Source organism: Zonotrichia leucophrys, chromosome 2, assembly GCF_028769735.1.
Source record: "Zonotrichia leucophrys gambelii isolate GWCS_2022_RI chromosome 2, RI_Zleu_2.0, whole genome shotgun sequence".
Taxonomy (NCBI): Eukaryota; Metazoa; Chordata; class Aves; order Passeriformes; family Passerellidae; genus Zonotrichia; species Zonotrichia leucophrys.
Window position 1 is genome coordinate 36966139 of NC_088171.1, and position 22703 is coordinate 36988841.

Here is a 22703-nt window from a genome sequence, read left to right on the forward strand (position 1 = left end):
GCCACAAAAACCCCCCATATCTACCAATTCTAGAGAGGGGAATCCATCTCTTAAAGCTGATATTTCACAAGTCCATGGCAGCCCTACTCACATTTGCTCCCACAACTGAAGTAATTAAAAAAAAAAAAAAACTCCTGCAATTCCTAAATACAAATTTGCAGTAAGGCAATGAAACCAAAGGGCTCACAAGAAGCAAATTTCTAAGAGCATATCAACACTTGTACAAATATATTATTTCAAGTAAAAATTGTACTGTGTGATAGCTAAGATAGCTAGATTTTCAACTAACTATATTAAATATATGCATTTTTAAACATGCATAGCTTCTCTGTTAACTGATCTTTTAATAAAAATGTCTAATACAGAAAAGAGGAAAATGAAGAGTTCTAGGGAAGCAGCTAGTGACAGCCGGAGTTAGCTCAAGATACACTGTGTTGCTCCAAAAGCCTTTGTCACTACAATCCTGTTGCAGCTCAATTAAAGGAAGCTAAACAGCAGTTATTATTAATAAATGAATATTAAAATGCTTGTTATGTTAGCATATGGCGTTTGAAGATGTAAAAACCATTCTTGTTTTTATTCATCCAATATGAAGTGAAACAGACCAAAGATGGCCCCTTCTTCTCCATCATACCTGTGCCTTTAATGAGGAAGCCAAGCCCTGCAGAAGCACAAAGGTTTTGAACAGGACCACTAGCAAGAACTGTGCTGGTGGGGCACACTGAAGATTTCTGGCTGAAGGGTAAAACTCCCCAGTGAAGGACACAGGGCTTTTTCAGGGCCTGGTGTACACCTCAGATGGAACCCCAAAGACATTAAGAAACAATCACAACACTCAGCTCTTCTGTTCCACTATACTGCAAAGAGGTTCTCTGTTCCAATCTTGTCTTTTTAATGAAAACACACAGCAGCATGCATATTTAAAAGGACTCTTAAAAACACAATGCTATATTTCATGTACATGTCACTCCCTGGAAAGAAGATGGAATAGCACACATTATATGGCACACATGACGTCATAAAATATGCTATCAAAAATATTTGATAAGAAAACAGTCTTCAACAACTCACTCTATTTGCATTCAGAATTGCTTTTACCTAGGAATGCACTTCTCACACAGAGAGGTGCAGACCTCTGTGTTTGTTTCCTTTAAATGAACCGATCTCTAAAAATGGAGGTAAATAAATGCTGTACAGGGCAATTCACATTAGCACTGTATATCTGAGTGAAGGGAACTGTAAGGGGAAAAACCCCTTAACTTATAACACTGAGTAGCTAAGGACCAGTTAGAAGATAATGTCATTTTCTGACAGCAAAAATTCACTTAACCCTGTAAGGAATGTCTAGGGCCAAAATAGCCCATGTCAATTACACTAAAAATTTGGGGAAATTACTTGACAACACATGCTTTGTCCAGAAAAGATGGCATTCACTTTATTACTTCATTCCCCTCTGTTTTCTACTTGTTTTCTGTATGACACTAATATAAACCAGGATTTTCAAATTTCACATAAGGTATAGTTCTCAATGGAAATACTTTCTAGTGATCAGGGCTATGAGGTTAACACCAGAATAGCAAAATTCTCCACAGAAAAGCAATGGAAACACACACACAGTATATGGCCAAAATGGAAATATGAATGCTCTCTTATCATTTCTCATATTTTTTCACAGCAGGTTTGAGAAGCAGAAGGGATGCAATAGTGAGTATGAGGTTGGGAACTTATCTGGCTCAACTGGATTAATTTCAGTCACACACTCCAGTAGTTATCTTTGTCCTTTCAGCAACATCAGCCTTCTCTGTCCTCACCACCAACTGTAGCCCTTACACATGAAGTATATCCTGCCAAACTCCAAAACACTCTGACCCATTAAAGGTTTCCCCTTTTCTTCTATTGAGAACAAAAAACACATTACATTTTTCTATGTGAAGTATGCTATTAAATAATAGCTTGTACACTAATTAAAGCAAATGTAATTGTGAGAACACACTGACATTGTTAAAGTAAATTACCCAATTTGTTAATAGTTTCATTTAAAGTGACCTTAATTGTATTAATTGTGATATTGAGCAAATTAAATTGAAGAGTATTAAATGCACTGTTCCAGTCTGTCCTTAGAGGATCAACTTTCTCATTATATCAATGAAATGGGAATACTACCTACCACGCTCTTCAAAACTTGTGTCGGAATGTGGTGGACGCTGTAACTTGGAGTGAAAATTCATGGCAGAAAGTTAACCTAGTTATTCCACTTCAATGTAACAGAAACCTTCCGCATTTGGAAGTCAGAAAAACAGTTTGTCAGATGCAATATGCAGGGAGAAGGTACAACACTAATGTTTCTGAAATTTCATTCAGGTCTCACAAAGTCTCTGCTGCAGACAGAGCTATGATTCACCAATTTCTCTTTGAAAGATCCCTGTTTCAGAGGAGATCACACAAAAGCCTTGTTAGAATAAAGTGAATAAAAGCATGATCATTCTTAGAAGAGAGAATGAAGAAAGATGTCATCAAGTCAAAAGACTACCAGAGTCAAAACAAAACATAATAATGTACACATATCTAGATGCGTGTAAATTAAAATAACAACCAGATCCACAAGAAACAACCAAAAATTAAAATTTCTTAAAACAACTAGAATCCTCCATTTGAAGTATTAGATTGCAAAATTGAGAATCCCTGCCATAAATTTCTAATCAACTATTTAAAAATGCTATTTTAAAAAGCATGAGTGCATTTTCTGGCATATACCTTTTTGTATCTTGAAAGAAAAATCAGACATAAGGAAAACAACACAGGCCAAATTAATCAACAGAAAAGGACAAAAATACTGTTTTAATGGATTTTAGAAAATGTTTTAAAGAGACAGAAAAAAGATCTTTACAGTTAAAGGCTGATTCTGAAGTTTTTAAACTTGCAAACAAGCACATTCTCATGGCTCATCATAACTTAAGATTCAAAGTTTATCAGCTATATAAAATCTGGAGAGCTACCAACACCCAGACCTTTCTCCAAATGACACTTACCTCATCTGTAATGATCTACTTTCATTTGTTCAGCTAGGTAACTGTCTCATACCTAGCATCTGCAACATTAATCCTTACAGCTGTTCCTAGTGAACCATGACTTAATCTTCTCAGGCCACTTCTCCAAAATCTCAAGAATACTTTGAATTTTACATCTCCTCTCCATTGGGTCCACAGTCCTGTCCCAAATAAACCACGTTTTCTCTCTATTCCTTCACTGAATTTTTAATAAAAGCACTGAGTACTACTAGACTCAACATATTTCTGGAATCCTATCCAATGTACCCTTTCAAGCTGACAGCAAATGAACAAAAAGTAGTTGACGCATGCAGTTTTCCAAGCAGCTATACTTAAGAGCAATCCGTGTATTTTTGAGATTTCTTTAATTTTATGAAAACTGTGAGAGAATTTCGTAACTCCAGCTGGACATGACATCTTCTGGTCCTCCATCAAGTTTTGGTATCAACTGCACATGCTAAAAATACAACACTTCATGCAGATTTACAAATCTGACTAGATCAGTAACTAAATATTTCTTTTCAGCACGCTTATTAGGGCTGTGCTTTTTTCCAATCACCCCATCTCAGTGAAAGCTTTTATCACTTTGCCTCTAAGGTAGGCATTCAGCCATGTTTAAAAAACACAATTTAGATATACTGATATTCTACAGTATTGCACAGAATGTCTCCAGTGGACCACCACTCCACCGTATTTCTGTGATTCATGATACAAAAAAATTAAGATAGAGATTTTCACCAAGTTGATTCTGTATCACCCCTGAAACTTGAGGCTGCACTGAAAAACCTTGTCTTGAAATACTTTTGTGAAGACAAAAACAGACAGACTGCATGGACAGGAACAACTGTATACTTTGATGTGTAAAGAGCTAACACCAACCACACACACGCTTTATTTAAAATGAAACATTAAAACTTTGAAGACCTATTCTGGATATATAAAGTTTCAAATTAAAATGCACTATGTGTTTCACAGCAAAAAAGGCTATGAAGATGAAATGGATGCTTTATATAAAATATTTACATAGATAGAACATAAAAAATGTACCATAGTTGGTAACCTTTATGACTTGGGGAACCATGTATTTACATATCTTTATCCTCGCATGTGCGTATGTGTGTGTTGTGTATATATTTTTAACAGTTGACAGCTGTTTTAGAGCATACAGAGATGCCAAGCTGAATGAGGGTCTTGATTACTTCAAGATTAGCTATCTAAAGTTTCTATTCATTTTAAGTGTTGTTAGTGCGAAGAGTCATTAGTCACTTCCTTGTCTCATAGAACATCAGCATACATTTACATTGTTAATGAACATTTGGGGTAAATGAATTAATGGCACTTTTAAACATCAATTCAATCCTAATAACTTTGTATGTCATAGAAATGTTAAGGTTGGGATAAAAATGAGAAACCTTTTCAGTCAAGGTAACTAATCGCTTCTGGGCACAATAAAGGGTAAAATTAACTTATGGTGTTTTTTTAACAGGGTGAAAATTTTGCTTTTTCTTGAAACAGAGTTGAAAGAATTATCAATTTTTTTAAAGCAAATAGCAATTGGAAAAAAATGTTTATATTTTTCTTGACTGGGGTAGACTAGAAGCAAGCTGTTTGTCCTCTTGAAAATGGTTATTATTTTAGGTTATTGAAAAAAAGATTATTTTCAAGTTTCTAAAATATGTTCAAAAATGCATTTGCTTTATCAGGCTAAAATGGCTTCGTATCGTTAAGATGTCAAATATGATAGAAAAGAAACACTGCCTAGGAAAGCAATTCCATTTATTCGTCAGGTTTTAAAATATTTTCTCCATGACGTACATTGTCATTTTTAAATATTGAAGAAGCTTTGTAAACCAATAAAGAAAGAGTGAAAAAATTAACTCAAAGGGACAATGAAGTTTTTCCAATATATTTGGAAGCAAAACATCAGCTTCCTCTTAACAGAAGTAATAAACCTGACTGAGCACAACTTGACAGAGCTTTTTAATAAGCACTAGTAAACAGACGATTTATAAACAGATACACCCACATAAACTAGTTGATCTGGGTGAGGGACTTAGAAAATGTGACAAAGTTGTTTCAACTCTGTAATTTAAAATAAATTTTTTATTTTGCCCTCCTGGTACATGTGTTCAATGACTGGAAAATTACAGGTAGTTAAGGTGCCACTGTGTATAACTGAGTACTTGAGGAATGTTTTCATGACAAGGACGAGCTTTCTCATTAAGCTTATCACTTTCTTCTAACCAACTACCCTGTCACTACTAGCAAATAAGTAGAAAAGATGAGCAAAACAGACAGGCATTGCATTATCCAAGCAGTTTGTTCTCATTGTTCATTAGGGTCTTCCAAATACTGCATTTAACTAATTTGCTTCAGGTTATGTAGTAATTTCTATCTTTAGAGCCTATTCATTCTATCTCAGCTTTGAGATATTTTTTCAAATAAGAACATAGGGGCTGAGTCAAACAAAAATCAGACTTTGTATTTGCATAATTTTGTCCAAAATAATATACTGAACTTAACTGCAGAACGAAATAAGGAAAAAAAAAGGAAAAAAAAGGAAAAAAAAAACCCAAACAAAAAAGATCCTTAAACCAAAGCAGTGTAAGAGTCCATGCTTGAGAAAGTAACATAAAGTCATGCTCCATTTCAATATTCTTATGCTGAAGTCAGTGTTTGGTTTATGATTAAAAAAGGATGACAGCACATTAAACATTTGGCTAATGCTTCTGTCTGTAATTGAAAGTTGACTTTTCGTGGTTTTCATTAGTGTCAGAGCGTTCCTCACATACTCTGTGAAATGTTCTTTAAGTTGCCCTGTTCAACTTCATTGAGTGAATTAAACAAATTATGACAGGTACAGTTATTATGACACACTTATATAAGGGATAAACTCAAAAAAAAGTCCAGAAATACAAACTCACCTTCCCCTGGCTTGTTCAAAAAACTCTGCAAGGGATCAATGCCTATCTCTTGTTCCTCTGTTTGCAAAGGGTGACTGGTTTCAGACAGAGAATGATACATACTGGCAGTAGTAAATCCCAACTGATGAGTATTTATCTGGAAGAAAAAAACCAGAGAAACAAACACTTAGTATTCCTTTAACTATTTTTCAATCACACGAGTCAACAACAAAAGTACTTAAAACCTCCCCTTATTTTCCAGGCACATGATCACCATTAGTTGTCTAATTAGCAGAACAATCATGTTTCCATTTGAACGTTGTAAATGTATTATTTGGAGTCCAAAAGAATTGTTATAGCTCCTACAAATATCACACTGCAAGTAAAAGTCCAAGTGCGGTTTTGAAGACTGTAAAACAGGGCAAGAGCTTCTTTCCATCCTTCTTCTAGTTTTCCCTACTCATCTTTTAATCTGTTTCTAAGGAGAACCGATGCTAGTTCTTGGGCATGATGAAGATTATGGAGCAAAACTGAGGAAAGACCATCATCATCACTCTTCTGGACCCAAGACTGTTCATCCCAGAAATCTTCCTTTTAACCACTTCTTTTTCAGAAACCATAGGTCAAGTATAACAGCAACAGACACACAAAAAGAGAATGGATTAATACTACTAGAATGATAGATGAATTTGGTTTTATCAAGATTTATATTAACTTTTGTCTTGGTTCTGGCAAGAACAGGTTTTGCAGTTGCCAGGAGGTGGCATGGCCAGGGCAGAGAGGTTTTTCTATACCATGTCATGTCACTACCAGGGCAGGGAGAAGGGAGTCTTTTCTGGGAAGAAGGTTTTTTTTCTGGTCAAATAGGAACGGCAGAGGTTGGGTAATGTGGCTCTCATCTGGAGGGAGTGTTGTTAGGGTTTCCACAGTGAGCAAGAATGTTTCTTTTCTTGTCTTGTCATCAGTTTCTTTCTTTTCCTGTTGTTAAGCATTATTGCTGTTACTGTTCATTTTTCTTATCTCATTGCCGTTTCCAGTAAATTGTTCTCATCTCAACCTGTGATCTGTACCTTTTGTGCCTCCAGTTCTCCTCTCCATCCCAGTGCAGGGAGGAGGGAGGGAAGGAAGGAAGTGAGCTGTGTGTGCCATGCAATGGTTTCAGTGGGAAAACTTAACTGGAGAACACCATTCCTAAACCAGGATGGACTTCTAGAAAGATGATGTTAAGGAAGCATTTTAAGAAACGTAATTGACAAAGACATCTTCCAAAAATGAAGGCCAAAAGGAAAGTAATGGCAGAACTAAAACTTTAGGAAGTAGGTGATGCAGATTCATCATCACAGGCTCCTGAATGGCACTCACATCACTATCAAGCAACTGAACGAGAACTATGTTAGAAGTTCATTTGAGGAGTGCTGGAAACTAATACTGGCTGCAACAAATTAGAGGATGCCAATAAGAGGGTGAAAAGCAGACAATGTTATGATCAGTGCATAAGAAAGAGAAACGATCTTTCCAGTGCATTAAGAGTGCAAGAGTACATTTGTCAGGACTGCATTTTAGTCATTGTACAGCAATTTATTAACTTACAACACAAAAAAACCTAAGCCAGCTAAATAGGTCTGATTTGGCCAAGCACACTAAGTAGCTACCTACGACTGCCAGATGAGTTTTAAATGTCACTTAATTTAACTGCTTTGTTTACAAGTGCCATAACTTTCTAACAGCAACAAAATTATTCTTAGAAAAAAATATAAAAAGAGATACTAGAAGAGGTATGCATCTACAGTTTCCGGACTGGCATATTAGCAAATTTGAAATCACTTCAATTATGCTTTTTTGTTGGTTCCTAGAAGGTATGGCACTGACCAGGTAGGCTTTATACCTTCAGTTTACTGTCAATAAATGAAGGGGAACTGGGATCCTTAAGACTTTTTATGGTCTATACCTTCTTAATTTTGCTATTAAGTTATGAGGAAAAAAACCCCAAATCCAAAAAATCCCAGGATAATTAACTAGTTGGGCCACTATTAGGCAATTACTTGAAACCAGTGCACCCAGGCTGTTTTCAAAAGCATCCTCTCTCAGCTGTATTCCCTGAGGGGTTTATCCTCTATGTGCCCTGGCACTTGTGTTACTGTGGTGATGAAATGATCCCACCATCTCTCACTTCTGTTCAGCTAGTAGGGAACATCTGAAGGTCTTGGGAACAAGGAGGCAGTAACCAAGGGAAGGTAGGACTTACACTTGAGCAGTGGTACACCTTTATGTCAGCTTATTGCAATCATCAAGTCATGTGACAAAACACACCACAAACCCACAGAATTGCCTTGAACAATTCTATATGAGGCTCAGCAAAATGTGCTGCGACTGTATGCATACATCACGTGATTCCTCTGTAATTTTAAAACTGTAACAATGAAAACTGCATGAATGGTATCCTGAAGAAAAATATTTACAAACTTGTTAGCCCATTAAATAACATTTACCTGTAGTCTTATGGCTGAAAAAAATATAAAGAGATGTTTATAAATACCTGATATTTTAAATAAGTAAAAGAAAAAATAATTTATTTAAAGAAAGAAAACAAAACCCCCACCAACTTCACAGAAGTAATTTTTTTTCCTGCTGGAATTTTAGCTGCTGCTCTTGTTTCTTTTTCTATACAGTTGTAAATATCTTTTTCCTGATCAGTTGATTTTGTCTTCACTAAAATGACAAGCTTTTTCAGACTGTGCTGCTTAAGTTTAACTGTTTATTTTTATGTTCCTTCAGAGATTGTTACACAGTCTGACCAAAGCAGAACCCTGAGCGTCTTTCAAACTGAGAACCAGGCACAAAATGACATTACCAGCCATTATAGTTCTAGCAGCCACCACTTAATTAAGACACAGTACGTTTCAGACTTACACTGTCTTACATCCATAACGTGGTATCAATTTAGCCCTAGTAAGTTTGCTCTTCTATGTCCTCTTCTGTATCCACCGTTTTTTTTTTTAATACTCCCCAAATGCCATACCTTTACAATCTATATGCACCATAATTTACTTTACAGACTGTTAGAGCAGCTTTAAACAGCTGAATAGATTTACTTTTGATATCTGCACAGTGATTTAATCGGTTATTTGTGTTTGTTTATGGATACATATGGTTAGAGTTAAAAAAAGTATCACTACCTATTAGTCTTCACTCCTTAGTCCAAGCAATTTTCTTCACAGTTTTATACTGAAGTTCTTTTCTACTCTTCTAACAAAGAGCAAAGGGAACTATTAAACAATTACAATTACACTTGGGATCTTTCTCTGAGACAGATTAATTCTTCACAGGTTTGTGGTTGATTTGTAATGGCCTATAACATATTGTTCATATTAAATAAGATACAATTTAAAACCATTCTCAGTGTGAAACAATAAAAATGTTATAAACCCCTGAAATTCAATTACTGGATTACAAGACTTGATTCTAGCTGGCCCTAACATCACAGTGAAAGCACCTATTTCTACTTTTATTTTAACCTCCAAAGTTGAAGGGCTAAGGAACTCAAAACACCAGGCATGCTTCCCACTACTGGGAGTTCAACTATTCTGTAATATACATGAGAAAATAATTAAGACCATGTATGAAACATTTATCTAGTCAAGGTAATTAGCAGAAACATGAATCCACTCATGAGCCCAAGGAAAAGGCAGGCATAGACTCTTTGGCTATCGGCCTTAAGTAAAAGGTGGAGCCCTCATGTGCCACCAAGGACAGTGCCACAGGTTTGCTCCTCACTGGCCACCACACGCGGGCTGAATCCAGTCTGCCTTTCAGTGAAGGCACTTGCCAGCACATCTGTTCTCAACAGAGACCAAAAATCCCTCCAGAGACAGGCTTACAGACTCCAACACAGAGGCTCCACCAGATATTAAAAGGGTTCTGTGGAGGTACCTGCTTACAGCTTATCATCTCCTCTCCCACCACTTCCTCCGTATTCCATATGTGATGAAATACCAACTTGTTTTCATTAGGAAAAACTTAACTGATGTTTACTGACATTTACCTAACTAACAACCTCTTTCTACACAGCAGAGATAAACCACTTGCTGCATTAGATAGTCTGATTTAACATACCTGTTCTAACTCCTTTTTCTCACTGGGTATTTACTCTTAGTGAGTACTTAGTACTTACTTGAAAGTCGCTGGCTTGTTTTTTAGATGTGAGAAGGTTATTCACCCAAGACTTTACAAATATTTTGCCTTCCCTACTAGCTACTCTAACACATTATGTGATTTCTACCTTCTTTAGCCATAAAGCAGTCTTATATAATCGTGCCTTCACTAGCATTGCCATTCTGCCTGTATACAAACTTGTGAGTTTGGAATGCTTAAAAAAAATTACATTTAAAACATTCAAAACCAAAAACCACTTCTTCTCTAGACTGTCAGTGGCATCAGGCTCAATTCAGTCCCACTTCATCTTCCACTAATATGTATAAGTCATACCTAGCTAGACAGAGATAACAAGGCAAAGATAAAAGTTTCTATCATTAGCTGTACTGCCAGTGAAGCACCCATCACTTTTGGACTGGAGCTGGGTGAAATGTTGCAAAAACATGCACACAGAACTGTACAAGGCAGAAGACTCAGCTGCAATAAGATTATAATAAATGTTCATATAATAAAATTATTATAATTGACGTTCATGAAGAAGATGGAAAGTTCAAAATAAAAATAAAATTTGTTGCACTCTTTTAGCAGTGAGACTATTCACTACTGCAAGCAGTAAGATTACCCTCAAAAATGTTGATAAATCAGTATTTCATAAACAAAACATAGCACAGTTCAACATGAATACTGTACCTTATTTCATGTCATAAGACATTCACTAATGTCTTCACTTGCCACAGATATTGAATAAAAGTTTTCAATATTCAAATAAGCAGTTTATGGATTAAAAGCATTGTTTCAGAAATGGTGACTAAATTAGTTCAATCTAAAAAAAATAAACACACAAAAAATGTTTCCCTTAATCATCACTGTTTATACGGACCTTGAAAAATTATTTACTCAAAGAACAAAACGCACCAAAACATATCATAATTAACATTTAAGAAGTGATGAGTATTCATACTGTTTGGGCAAAATTAGAAAATACAATCAGTTTCAGCAAGGGTATTTTGAAGGTGTAACTGAGTAGGTGAGACAGAATTAGGCAAAGCTCGTACACAACCCATTTTTTCCTCACTTCCTTTCCCCCCATGGTAAAATGTAAGGAGAGGAACTGCAGGCTTGGGGAGGTACTCAGGATGAGGGCTGAAGAACTGCCCAATTTGCAGCATTTGCTCCACTCTTGCTCTCTGACATCCTCTTACTTATAAACAATCAAGGAACAGAGGAAGACATTTTATGCTTGAAGAAAGGCAAATGAGAGCCCACTAAACTCTGAGGACGAAGCTGAACAACGTTGCTGAATCTTGGATATGCTAAAAATAAAAATCAGTTTCCATCAGTACCAGCAAAGCTACCTGAATATCACATTTCTGAAAACTACTGAAGCATACCAAGGTATTTAAATAATACTTTGCATTCATTCTATTAGACTGCATCAACCACCTTCTCCAAATTATCTTTGGGCCTTTATTTCATGCCATATCCAAAGTTTACCATTTTAATTACTTAAATTGATGACAAGTAGAGGAAATACTTGTTTAGCTAAGTGATAAATTAGCTGCCCTGTGAAGTCAAATTGATTAAAACGACCTCACTTAAAACAAGTGTCTGATGTGGTAATGGTCTTATGCATGTTTTGTTAAGTTTGACAGCATCATGTTATGAGAGTTCACAACTCTGCCCCTCATTTGTGGCTTATGAAGTAATCAAGCATGGTAGAACACTGAAGTGAGGATTTTCCAGAATGTGAAAACATTTTAAAGTAGGTAAGAAATTAAATATTAGGAGAATAAATATGCATTGTGTTTATTTAAAGCAAAGAAGCACAGATGTCTTCCAAATCATCTAGAAGCAGTCCCATATCACAGGTTTTCTTGCACTGGCCAAATTAAATTATTCATCCTAAACCAAGAATTAAAAAAAAAAAAGAAAAAGCATGCTAACTAGAGGGCTGAGTAGAAGACAGTCCTGAATATGAACTTTGGAAAATGAAGACATGAGGACCATTTGATCTGTTTCAAGCTGGATAGTTTGCCAGGACACTCATTAATAGGTATTTTTTAAAAATCTGTTCTTACCTATAATATTCACTGCTTTCTTCTTTGCTCTAGGAGTGATTTTTACTTAGAGACCATCTATCTCACAGCACAGTGATCTTCTGCTCTCCATCACTAGAGCTCTTTACTACCACCATCTCTATTTAAATACAGAAGACACTAGTCCCAGTCCTCCAAGAGAAAAACCGCCAAAAACCTCCACCAACCCAAACAACCCTCCCACGCACATAGAGCAGCTCAGAACCAGCTAAGATTCCTACTCAGCCACTTCCACAGGTTGCCACCACCCACTGAAAATACATGCCTAGGGAAGAAGACTTACTAAGTCTGAAGAAAAGTGCACAATTTGACTAACTTTGGATAGGATAAAGCAAGTCTGTTTTCTTTTATAAAATGTATCAGATTATGTATCATTAAAATAGAATGATGCAAACATAAAAAATGGTCTGGCATGGTGGAGCAGATGAACATTAACATCAGCTGGGATCCAGAACAAAACAAACAAGATCATGCCTCTGATGGACAGGTTAACAGCCAGTGAGTCTGATGGTCCTGAAATGCAATTAATTTTGTCCCATTTAATAACATTTCCTGCATTTTAACTTCTGCCTGTCTGATCTCTAATACAAAAACAGAGTTACATTGGACTTTAAATAAGTTAATTAAGTATTAAAATCAATCATGTGAAAGTCTTAATATTTAATATTGTTAGATTGTATATCAAAGTGGTTTTATTATTTATTTACTCCAAACCTTTCCAGAATACTTCATGTGGCAACAGGGAGTCTGTATCTCACAAGATAAATGCATTTACAATGCCAAATAAATTATATATAAAAGCATTTGTCTTAATACATGTCATTCAATATTAAATATCACCCATTGGTACCACCCTGAAACCCTAATCCATTTTTACCAACCGCACATTTGTATTATTCAAATGTTGTCTATTAAATAGTTGTCTCGAGAGCCACAGTAAAGGAATACATACCTAAGAACAATTATCATAGGAGATTTGAAGCACTGTCTACAGTTTTAACCCTACAACTTTCATGTCTTACCAGTACTTAAACATGCAAAGTATAAATTCAGTAGTGAATTAAAATGTCAGGGATAGAAACAACACAAATAGCCTGGGACCATGTCAATGTATTCTCTTGGTATTTCATATGATAGTTGAAAAAAAAACCAGACAAAAAACTTTTTATTCAATAAAAACTTAAAATTCAATTAATTTAAAAGATAGCTACACACTTGTTATAATCAGGGAACAAGTTCATGAACTTGCTGGCTTTCAGTTTTCTTGACGTTATGTGATTTTGCGAGAAACACTAGTTTGACTAAGGAATAAAAACTTGAATAATGCAGAGAGGATCAAAATTCTTATGTCATGTTTGCTACTAAGTTTTATAGCCACAGCCCCCTCTTATCCCAGTCAACAATTTTTCCCAAGATGTAATGCTCCGAACAGTGTAACCTGACATTTATGGCTAAACAACTTCTGTCTTGTGCACTGAAAATGGTGACAATGAAAGTATAGAGGGCATCAACCACCTTAAATACCCAATTCTATAGTTTTATGTTCAGTATGGTCTCACAAAAAAAAAAAAAAAAAAAAGACAAAATAGCCAGCCAAAGCAAGCCTCCATTTTGCAGTTTGAATTTCCAAAACAACCCAAAAAAATCACAAATCCCATAGCCTTAACACAGAACTGTAGCTATTCTTAATGAAAAACTATGTGACAGATCCACAGCGAGGCTGTTAAGAGAACACAGCTTTGATCTAACCTTGACTGCAAGAAACACCAGCAAACCAAAAAGAGATCCAATCAACAGCTAAATGTAGCCTGTGCCCTGAACATTCCTCCACCCACAAAAGCCACGTTTAGCACCAGATGTGAAAACATTATGTTGATGCATTTTCACATTTCTTCCTTTCAACTTAAGTCTCCAACAAAGGCTCCTCGTAGTCAGAACAGTTGATAAATTGAGATGTGTAAATCCTTTCCCATTGTCTGACATGGTTAAGGCCTGAGCTGAAATATTGTATCCATCTTTAGTCAGATAGCACAGGACAAGGGCCAGTTGCTGCAGTCCAGAGAGAAGCAAGTAGACCTATTAAGAGCATAGAAAATATAACCTATGACATAAAAGTGAAAGAAACAATGTTTTGCCTTAGTGAAGGTGAAAGAGAAGAAGGATTAATGCCATAAGAGTTCAAATCCACTCATCATTCAACTAAAAATTTACTCTCTTTTCTTAGAGTAATCTAGAGGTGGTAAAACCCCTATTCATATTAAAAAGATTCAAACAAACTCATTAAATGAAAGAAATACTTTGTTTTATTTTAGAATATAATTTATCTACCTGATTACAAAACAGTTCAACATGATTTAAATTAAAGCTTTGTTCTTCCAAATATGGTTAGGTTTACTGCTGTTTATGGTATGCTTTTAAGTATTTAAGAGTTTTACTTTCAGAAACACACAGGCACCATGCTATGCTACACACTTTATGTTTTAGTAATACAAATGTAACTCAAAGGGCCAAAGAACGTCAAGACTGAAAGAAATCATCAAAACAGTGAACTGGAAAAAATGGCAGCTTAGCCTGCAGCCTTACCCAAAATGATAGTAACTAACTTAGACACTAAAAGTGTATTCAATGAAGTAAGTTTCTGGAATATCACAGCTTTAAAGCAGTAAGCAATTAATCTTGGATTCAGCCTTTATTCTTTCACTATTTTTAGAAAACAGTTTCCTACAGGGGTTGACAGAATTTTTATAGAAACACCAGCATGGTTATGCACGCACAGAAGCATTTACATCAAATCTTTCTCTTCTAGTTTTCTCTTCTAGATATGCAGATGCTAAAGCAGCATGGTATCATGCTGAGGTACAAAGAAAGTTGGTAGCAACCTCATTTGCTAAAGAATATGAGAATTTCATAGGCACTTCAAAGGAGCAGAGAGAGGCAGAATTTGTTTCGTACCATACAATGAAGTTTCTATATAACATGAAGACCCACAACCCATGTTCGCCTATGTGATCCAATCCTGATGAGTGAACTCAAATCAGACTTACACAGGAAAACGTGAAATCTGATTCTGCTGCAGCGCACTGACTGCAGACAGCAAGGATTCTCCACTACTTCTGCCAATAGGAGTAGTAGTTACTTATGTGTAGAAGTCACCCTCAAAGGAAAAAAGGCTCAAAGTAGGGCTACTCCTGGTAAAAAACTATGCTGAATCTTCTTCCCTTGGTTGCTCCCTTTCATACCCAAGGGCTCATTCTGTGTAAGGCACAGTATTTCTCTCACGTACTGCCTGCTCACATTGCTTCTCTTCAGCTTTGCCACACCTGCAGTAACAAAAGCAGGATGCAGAGGAGCCCCTCTAGAGGCTCAATATTTTTGTACTATGGTTACTCATACCTAGGATGTAGTGAGTTTCAAACAGCAGTATCTAAATGAAAGGGAATAAAATACCTCAAGCAAAGGAAACCTCTTAGACTGGTAAACATAAGCTATGGATGAAACCTGCTAACTTTGCATGAAGATATCAAGATACCACTTCTGCTACGAGTAACATTTTACTCATGGTTTTTGTGGCAGGAACATATCACTGTATTCCATGCTACTAAAAAAGATGACAGGACAGGTTCCTCCTCTCACAGAAAGTTCACTCTGCTGCTCAATACATCCTGATGCACCACTTTTGTTTCTAGTAGTCAGAAACTCTTATTACTAATTCCTGCCAAGGTTCATAATATTATAAATGGGAGAAAATTATAGTGCAATAATGCTCCTTCTTTAATAATTTGATCTCTTAATACAGTGCTACCTGTTACAACTTATATTCCTCTCTCTTCCTACTCTCATATTTTTCATTAAAATTTTTGAGCAGCTGGATGAAGTGTTGTCTGCTTTCCTGTACATGCTCATCAAACTCCCAAGGGAGTAAGTGGTCTTGCTGAAGTCTTCAGACACAGAGAAGCTAGGCTGATAAAACCCCTGTAGCATAATGATTTCTATAATGCACTGATACTTAGAGGCATTTATTCCTCCTAAAAATTTTTCTGGGCAGTCCCTGCTGCTTGCCAGAGCATGTACAACACAGGCACACAAGTCCCCAGTGCAAGCAGCATGGTACATCAAGCACACTGCCTGCGCCACCTCAAAACCTGAAACAGATGAAGCTCTTAAACAGCAAGCAGGAAAGCAGTATTTTGCAAGGTTATATAGGAGCAGAAATCTGGCTATTAAAAAGGTATTTAATTTTGCAGAACTTTACCTTCAATTTATAGTAACAATAAGAATTCGTAAAATAAATTAATTCAGAAATACAGATAAAATACACTGTTAAAACGGGGGAAATATGTGAGTTGCAATTAAAAGGGTTTCTTGGTTTGACAGTAAATTTGTCACCAACTACTTCTTTACCTTAAGTCCTGGGTTGATTTTGGTTTAGAAGCGGGTCAGCACATACTGCACAGCAAGAAACAAAAGCCTGGTTTTGCAGGACATTGGTGGACAACACGTAAGTAGCAGAACAAGACCTTAGGTCTTTGTGACTAAGAACTCCATTGCCCTGAGATTTATATATATTCCTCTGCTCTGGGGAATGAGAGCAGAACAGCAGGCAGATTCTCTAAAGCTTTTTGATTTTTATTAGATAATACAATAGATTGATGGCTCCTAAATAAGTTAAGCTTTGTTGAGTGCTCTCTCTAATTCAGCAGCCACTATGACATGACTGAATCTCCCAGTGTTCTCTGAATACCAAGTTTTGTTGTATATAATCAGCAAAAAGAACTGGAATTCCCTCAAAACAGTAAATAGATTTGAAGAATTGTATTGGAACAACAGCTGTCATTATACCTCACAGAAAGCTGACAACAGCTTTGAGGCTAAGCTTTTAAGCCCATTTTATTAAAAAAAATTATAACTGATGTAAACAAGTTATGGTTAGAAACCTCCTTGATTAAATTTTTCTTGTTTTTAAAAAGCCTTTTAAGATAGTTTCCTTGTCTACGCTAGACAGACCAGTATGACTTTTTAAGAATATTTAAGGTAAATATCCCAATATCTGAATCATGAAAGCATTCTGAATCCTCCTGGACAAAATAGCTGTTTTCACATTCTTTTTTTCAAATATTTTTATTTTCTTTTTCTGTCCTTTTGACCAAATTTATTTGTTTCTCTCTTGCTCAAAACACAGAAGACCATTTTGCAAAAAGGCAGCTTTCAGATTTCTTTTTCCTGACATGGACTGTATGATCTCAACCTGGCCACAAGCAAAATCCTAGAAAAAATGTTATTTTTGCTATGTTGTAGCATTTCTGCTAATAGTTGAGATAGAGAGGTGCCCTAGTTGAGGCAGAGAAGTGACCTAACAGTGGTCAGGCTCAGGACCACTCAGTGCATTAAGAAGAATGGAATCAGAATTTTGAACTGCATCCAGAAGTAAATGGAAAGAAACCAAGCATATAGAATAGAGGTGTGATCTGTTCTCACTTTTCATTCTTACTTAATAGCAAGGCTGTGCATCTTGGGGCACCTAAAATTAGTAGCTGCTTTTGAAATTCTGGTCATGTATTATTCATCTTTTTCTCCTAAAAGGAAGACAGAAGATGGCAGTAGCAGGTGTTCCTTGCTTCCTGATGGAAAAGGAGGAAAAACTTGACCAAGGGGATAGATCTTTCTTCAAAAGAGGGGTAGCAGACAAAGATTGCCTAGCTGAGATGACTATTCTGTCAAACACATATCACAATTCCACCTGTTGCCAAGAAGGCTTGAAGGCAGCAGATCCTCTGCCTACTCATCCAAACTCTTGTGTTTTGGAAGTTCCTGTTCTTTACTGGGGAAGAAAAAGGGAAATCCTGTTCTGTTTTAGCAGCCACACTTATGAGCGAACTACTGAATACAACAAATCTAGATAACTAATATTAATTATTCACCAGTTTTGGTTTAGAGGTTTTGACAGCATCTGATCAGAAATGAAAGTCAAAACACAAAGATAATTGAAATAAAATTATTTAGAAAGGCAGGAAATCACTCCTCTACTATGCCACTCCAAGTCAGCTGGCTTTCTCTCAAAGAACCCCGCATAAGACTCCCTTCACCCATTCAAAAAACTGAACACAAGTATTTTTAACATGAACATTTATTTCTAACAAATGCATCTCGTATATCTGTGTGTGTGAAATTAGTCTGTTTGAAAGATCATATCCTTGCCTCCTTTAAATGCAAGGTTGACTCTGTATTCAGTGTAGCTCTCTCACTGCACTGATGCCAGAAACACTAATGAAGAAAGAGGAGTCACCCTCCAAAGAGATATACACAGCCTGCCCTATAAAAGGTAACACAGGTGACAAAGGAATATTTTAACTAAAACTGTTTGCATTCTCAAAGCCAGTAGGAATGATCATGAGAGATCTGCAGGAAGGAGCAAGATTTTCACTTTGTTGGGTTGTTTTTTTCATGACTGAAGCATGATTTGACCACTGAGCTTCCCAGTTCACAGATAAAATGCTTTAGACCTTATCCACACTCCAATTGTACATGTTTAACTTTTAAACCTATTATTTTCAAGAAATGGCTACTTGCATGGATATGTGCCATGCTGTCAAACCACTTCTGATTCACAGTATTCATGATCTTTAAGAGAACATCTGAAACATCTACACTGATTTTCCTTCCCACTTGCCTTGGTGCGACAGATGTGTGAATACTTCTTAAAATTTAATACAGCAATTATTTATTTCAGATCAGTTTCCTGAATAAAAGGCACACACAGTCTGCAATAACCATCCCAGGACTTCCTCCCGCATGTCACTCCTGTACAAGTGAAAATCAATTTACTCATTTTTATTCTAGTTTATATTTAGATAGTCCATCATGAAAGAGCCCAGAACTTTTAGCCTAACCCAGGTCCTCTTTATGCCATATGTGTATGCAATCTACTACATCAATCAAAACGACTCACAGTTCAGATGATGTGTACACAAATAAATGTACTTTACCTAGAGGTCAAAATGATTTCTGTAAGAGCACAGAATATTCTCTTGTTTTTAGCTACCTCCCACAACCATGAAGTATAAAAATTTAACAAGCTGCAAAATAACAAACTGAGCACCATACATCGAGTTTCTTTAGTGTCACGCTAGGAATGCTATAATTATAATCAAGAATACACTTCACTTTTAACTCTGTTTTTACTGTATCTTTCTACCTTGTGGCCTGTGGTGGCCTATGCCAGTTTTATAAAAAAATATGGTTAGGGGGGAGGAAAGGGTAAAAAAACAAAAAACCAACCCAACTTAAAAAAAATCAATTCTGCTACTCAGAGATCATATGTGCAGGAACTGAGGTGTGGATCTTGGCTTTTTAAGATAGTGCTTATATGTTTTGCCCTTACTCCTGTCTCAGCTTTTGCAACCACATAATACTGTCTGGGGTGATCACCATGACAGTAGATAAATTAGGATTTCACTACCATTAAGTATGAATTGTTTCTTAACAAGGCTACGAGTCAGTGTAGCTCTTAGTTGATGGAACTGAAAATCTTTCAAACCTGCAGTACAATAGGTAGGATTTTAAAAAAGTGTTTTAGAAATGATAAAAAATAAGACAGGCTGAAATGTATACATATCAATTCACTGGTTACATGAAGAGAAAGCTGCCACACAAATGCACTGAAAAAGGCAGAAATATTTGTCTAAACATGGTAGGAAAAACACATTGCTGAAATGTTGATGATCCACTTTTATGGTTATTTTTATCTGGACAGCAAACTTCTTTCTTTCATAGACATTGAACAATATCACATCCAATGAGCACAGAAGTTTTCTTAAAAAGCCATGATTTATTCTTTGTTCAATTTGACTAAGAAAATAAGCCTATACTGCAGAAATGAAAAAGGAATGGACATGTTATACACCTGACAATTCAATTAAATTACTGTCTCATATAAGCATGTGGAAAATAGTTTCTGAACTTGTCATGAGAAAGTGGAGAGGTTGAATCCTGGCTACTCTAAAACTCTCATTCATTTGATCAGCTTGGACAGCCAGCCTCACAGCTCTGATGTCCATGTGCAAGGGCCACTGCCCTAGGTTCATGAGGAGCTCTTACCCTGAGACATTTTGTTTGCTCATCTAAGTCCCCTATGTAACTACTTCAGGAACCTTTTTGTATTTCAGTACTATGCATATTTCTGGTAGAGATTTGGGATTGTAATTTAAATATACTTTATGTTATTGTGACTCGTAGGTATTCAATTAGCAAAGGAGACAGCCGCACTTGTCCACCTCACATTCATCTCTGGAAAATAATTTATATATACCAGTTGCTGTGTAATGACTTACTGAAATAAGCAAATAAAATATTCAAAGGGCCTTCACTGATTTTATGACAATGAAATCCATAGCTGTGATATTCCAAACAACCCTAATTTTTATTTTCTTAAGTGTATTCATGTACAGTGAAACAGAAAAGTATAATCTTACTTTTTTTCCAAGAAAACAGGATCTGAGTTGGAAGCCTAAATGTCAGCCCTGAACATTATAAAATTATACAGAATAAGGAGGAAACAGGGCTGATAGTGCATATAAATATGACAGTGTATTAGGCTGCATTTAATTACCAGTTCAAACAACAACCTGATCTAACCTTTGACAAGTAAAATAAATGTTCTGAATAATTTAACCAAAGCAAACATTTGCTGTTAAATGCTGGCTAATTATAGTAAGAGTTGTACTGAGAGGGGGAAAAAACCCAAAAGAGATGGTAATTTATACACTTCTCCTGCAATTGCTACTGCAAAAGCTATTCCTTGAAACCCTTGAATTTTTTTTTCCATGCGGGATAGCTATTAAGTATCTACTTCTGCAAAAAGAAAAATCTGTCTGTATTTAAAGGAAGAAGCAGCACAGGAAAATAAGAAATACTCCAAATACAGAAAGCAAAGTAACATTAGTTTCAAGAATATCCATCTTTTCTGTGGGTGGCTTTGAAAGGTCTGTGTTTGAAATGTCCTGTAGCACAATGAAAGATAAGAAAGGGTAGAATAATGATTAAGTCTTTTTCAAAGTGCCTGTGAAAAATCACACAAGAGCCTCATTATAGGATATGGGAGCACAGTTCAGTCATGACCACTGCCCACTGCACTTCTGAGAAGAGTAATAAAGAAATCTAAATTCTTTTTTTTTACATAAATATGAAATCAGCAGTTAAATGACATAAATAAAACACAGAGATTATTTAAAAACAACTCCACCCAAAACATGTAATGATGAAATAATTCCACCACTGTCACTTTTATTTATTACTATAGCCAGATATATTATCCCTGTGAAACACTGAGCTTGTTTCAACAAGAACCTAAATATCTCAGAAAAACCAGCATTTAAAAGTCAGCATGCTTTGAATATTGGAGCATCAAAACTCAAGAAACAGAAACCAACACAAAAAAAAAAGCATACATGCTTTCCAGTTGTAGGCTATTTATAAAGAAATTAATGGGTTTTGCTATCTTTGGGCCAGGAGTTTCACTTATTTATGTCACCTAAAGTTATCAGAAGCATCAGCTGTCTATCTCCATGCACAATAACTATGATTCAGAAGAATCAGAAGACCATGAAAATTTCACAGAAAAGCAATGTATAGTAAACGAAAGAAGCCTATAAATCCCTAATCTTGAATATATATTAATATTTGAAGGCTTTATATAATCTGCAAAGTAAAAAGTGAAAACCATTAAAAATATTAAAACTGACTCTAAGTACACTCCCCTCTTTTCCCAAAAGTAATTTGTGTGCAGATAAGTTCTGGCCACCAGTTTCTAAGAGAAACATATTATTTTTAAGTTACCTTTTATATTTTCATAAATATTTAAACTCTCCCTGAAATTTTAAATATGTTTATAGAGACACAGATGCTAACACTCTTAGCCTCTTACATTGAAAAAATATGAATCAAACTGTTTCTTGCACCCTGTAAGAGAAACAATTTTTAAAAGAAACAAATAATAAATTCTTTCAAAAAAATTACCAAAATTTGTTCACTTAATAATCAGTCAGGTGGAGTCATGAAATTGAAGCGCATTTTCTAGCTTACAGTGTAAAATGAGTATTAGATAATCGAGTTTGAAGGTCATTACTATTCTTGCTCTATAGTTCATGACAAAGTCCTTAAGCAAAACAAAGTAGTAAAAGCTTGACAAGATCCATGCCTGACACTGGAGAAATCCAAGTACAGAAATAATTTTACACTGTGTCCACTGCTTTATGTCAAATGGACAGTAAAATGCACTGTTTTTTCTTATGCTGAGGCATCCATAAAAACATACTCAGCTGTATTTGGACAGGACAAAAGGAAATCTGGGGCAGTCATTGGTAAATGCAATGAATCAACTCTTCACTGTTATTGCACTGCACATAAAACTCTGGCATTTAAGCACAAAACTGGAACAGACCTTCTCTGGAGTTGTTATATTTGTGCTCTGCACTTGAAATGTTACCAGGTCAGTAAGGTAAATTTCACTA

At 35.8% G+C, this 22703-nt stretch overlaps 1 protein-coding gene across 11 annotated transcripts in view; it reads right to left on the reverse strand.

Annotated features, from left to right (window-relative positions):
* TBC1D5 (TBC1 domain family member 5) overlaps positions 1 to 22703 on the reverse strand; it is a 315243-nt gene that overhangs the window by 179489 nt on the left and 113051 nt on the right. For all 11 annotated transcript variants that reach the window (XM_064704600.1, XM_064704597.1, XM_064704595.1 and 8 more), the window contains one exon: positions 5972 to 6107. In XM_064704600.1, the coding sequence (XP_064560670.1) occupies positions 5972 to 6071 (100 nt within the window). In that variant the 5' untranslated portion in view covers positions 6072 to 6107. The remainder of the gene's footprint in view (positions 1 to 5971; positions 6108 to 22703) is intronic.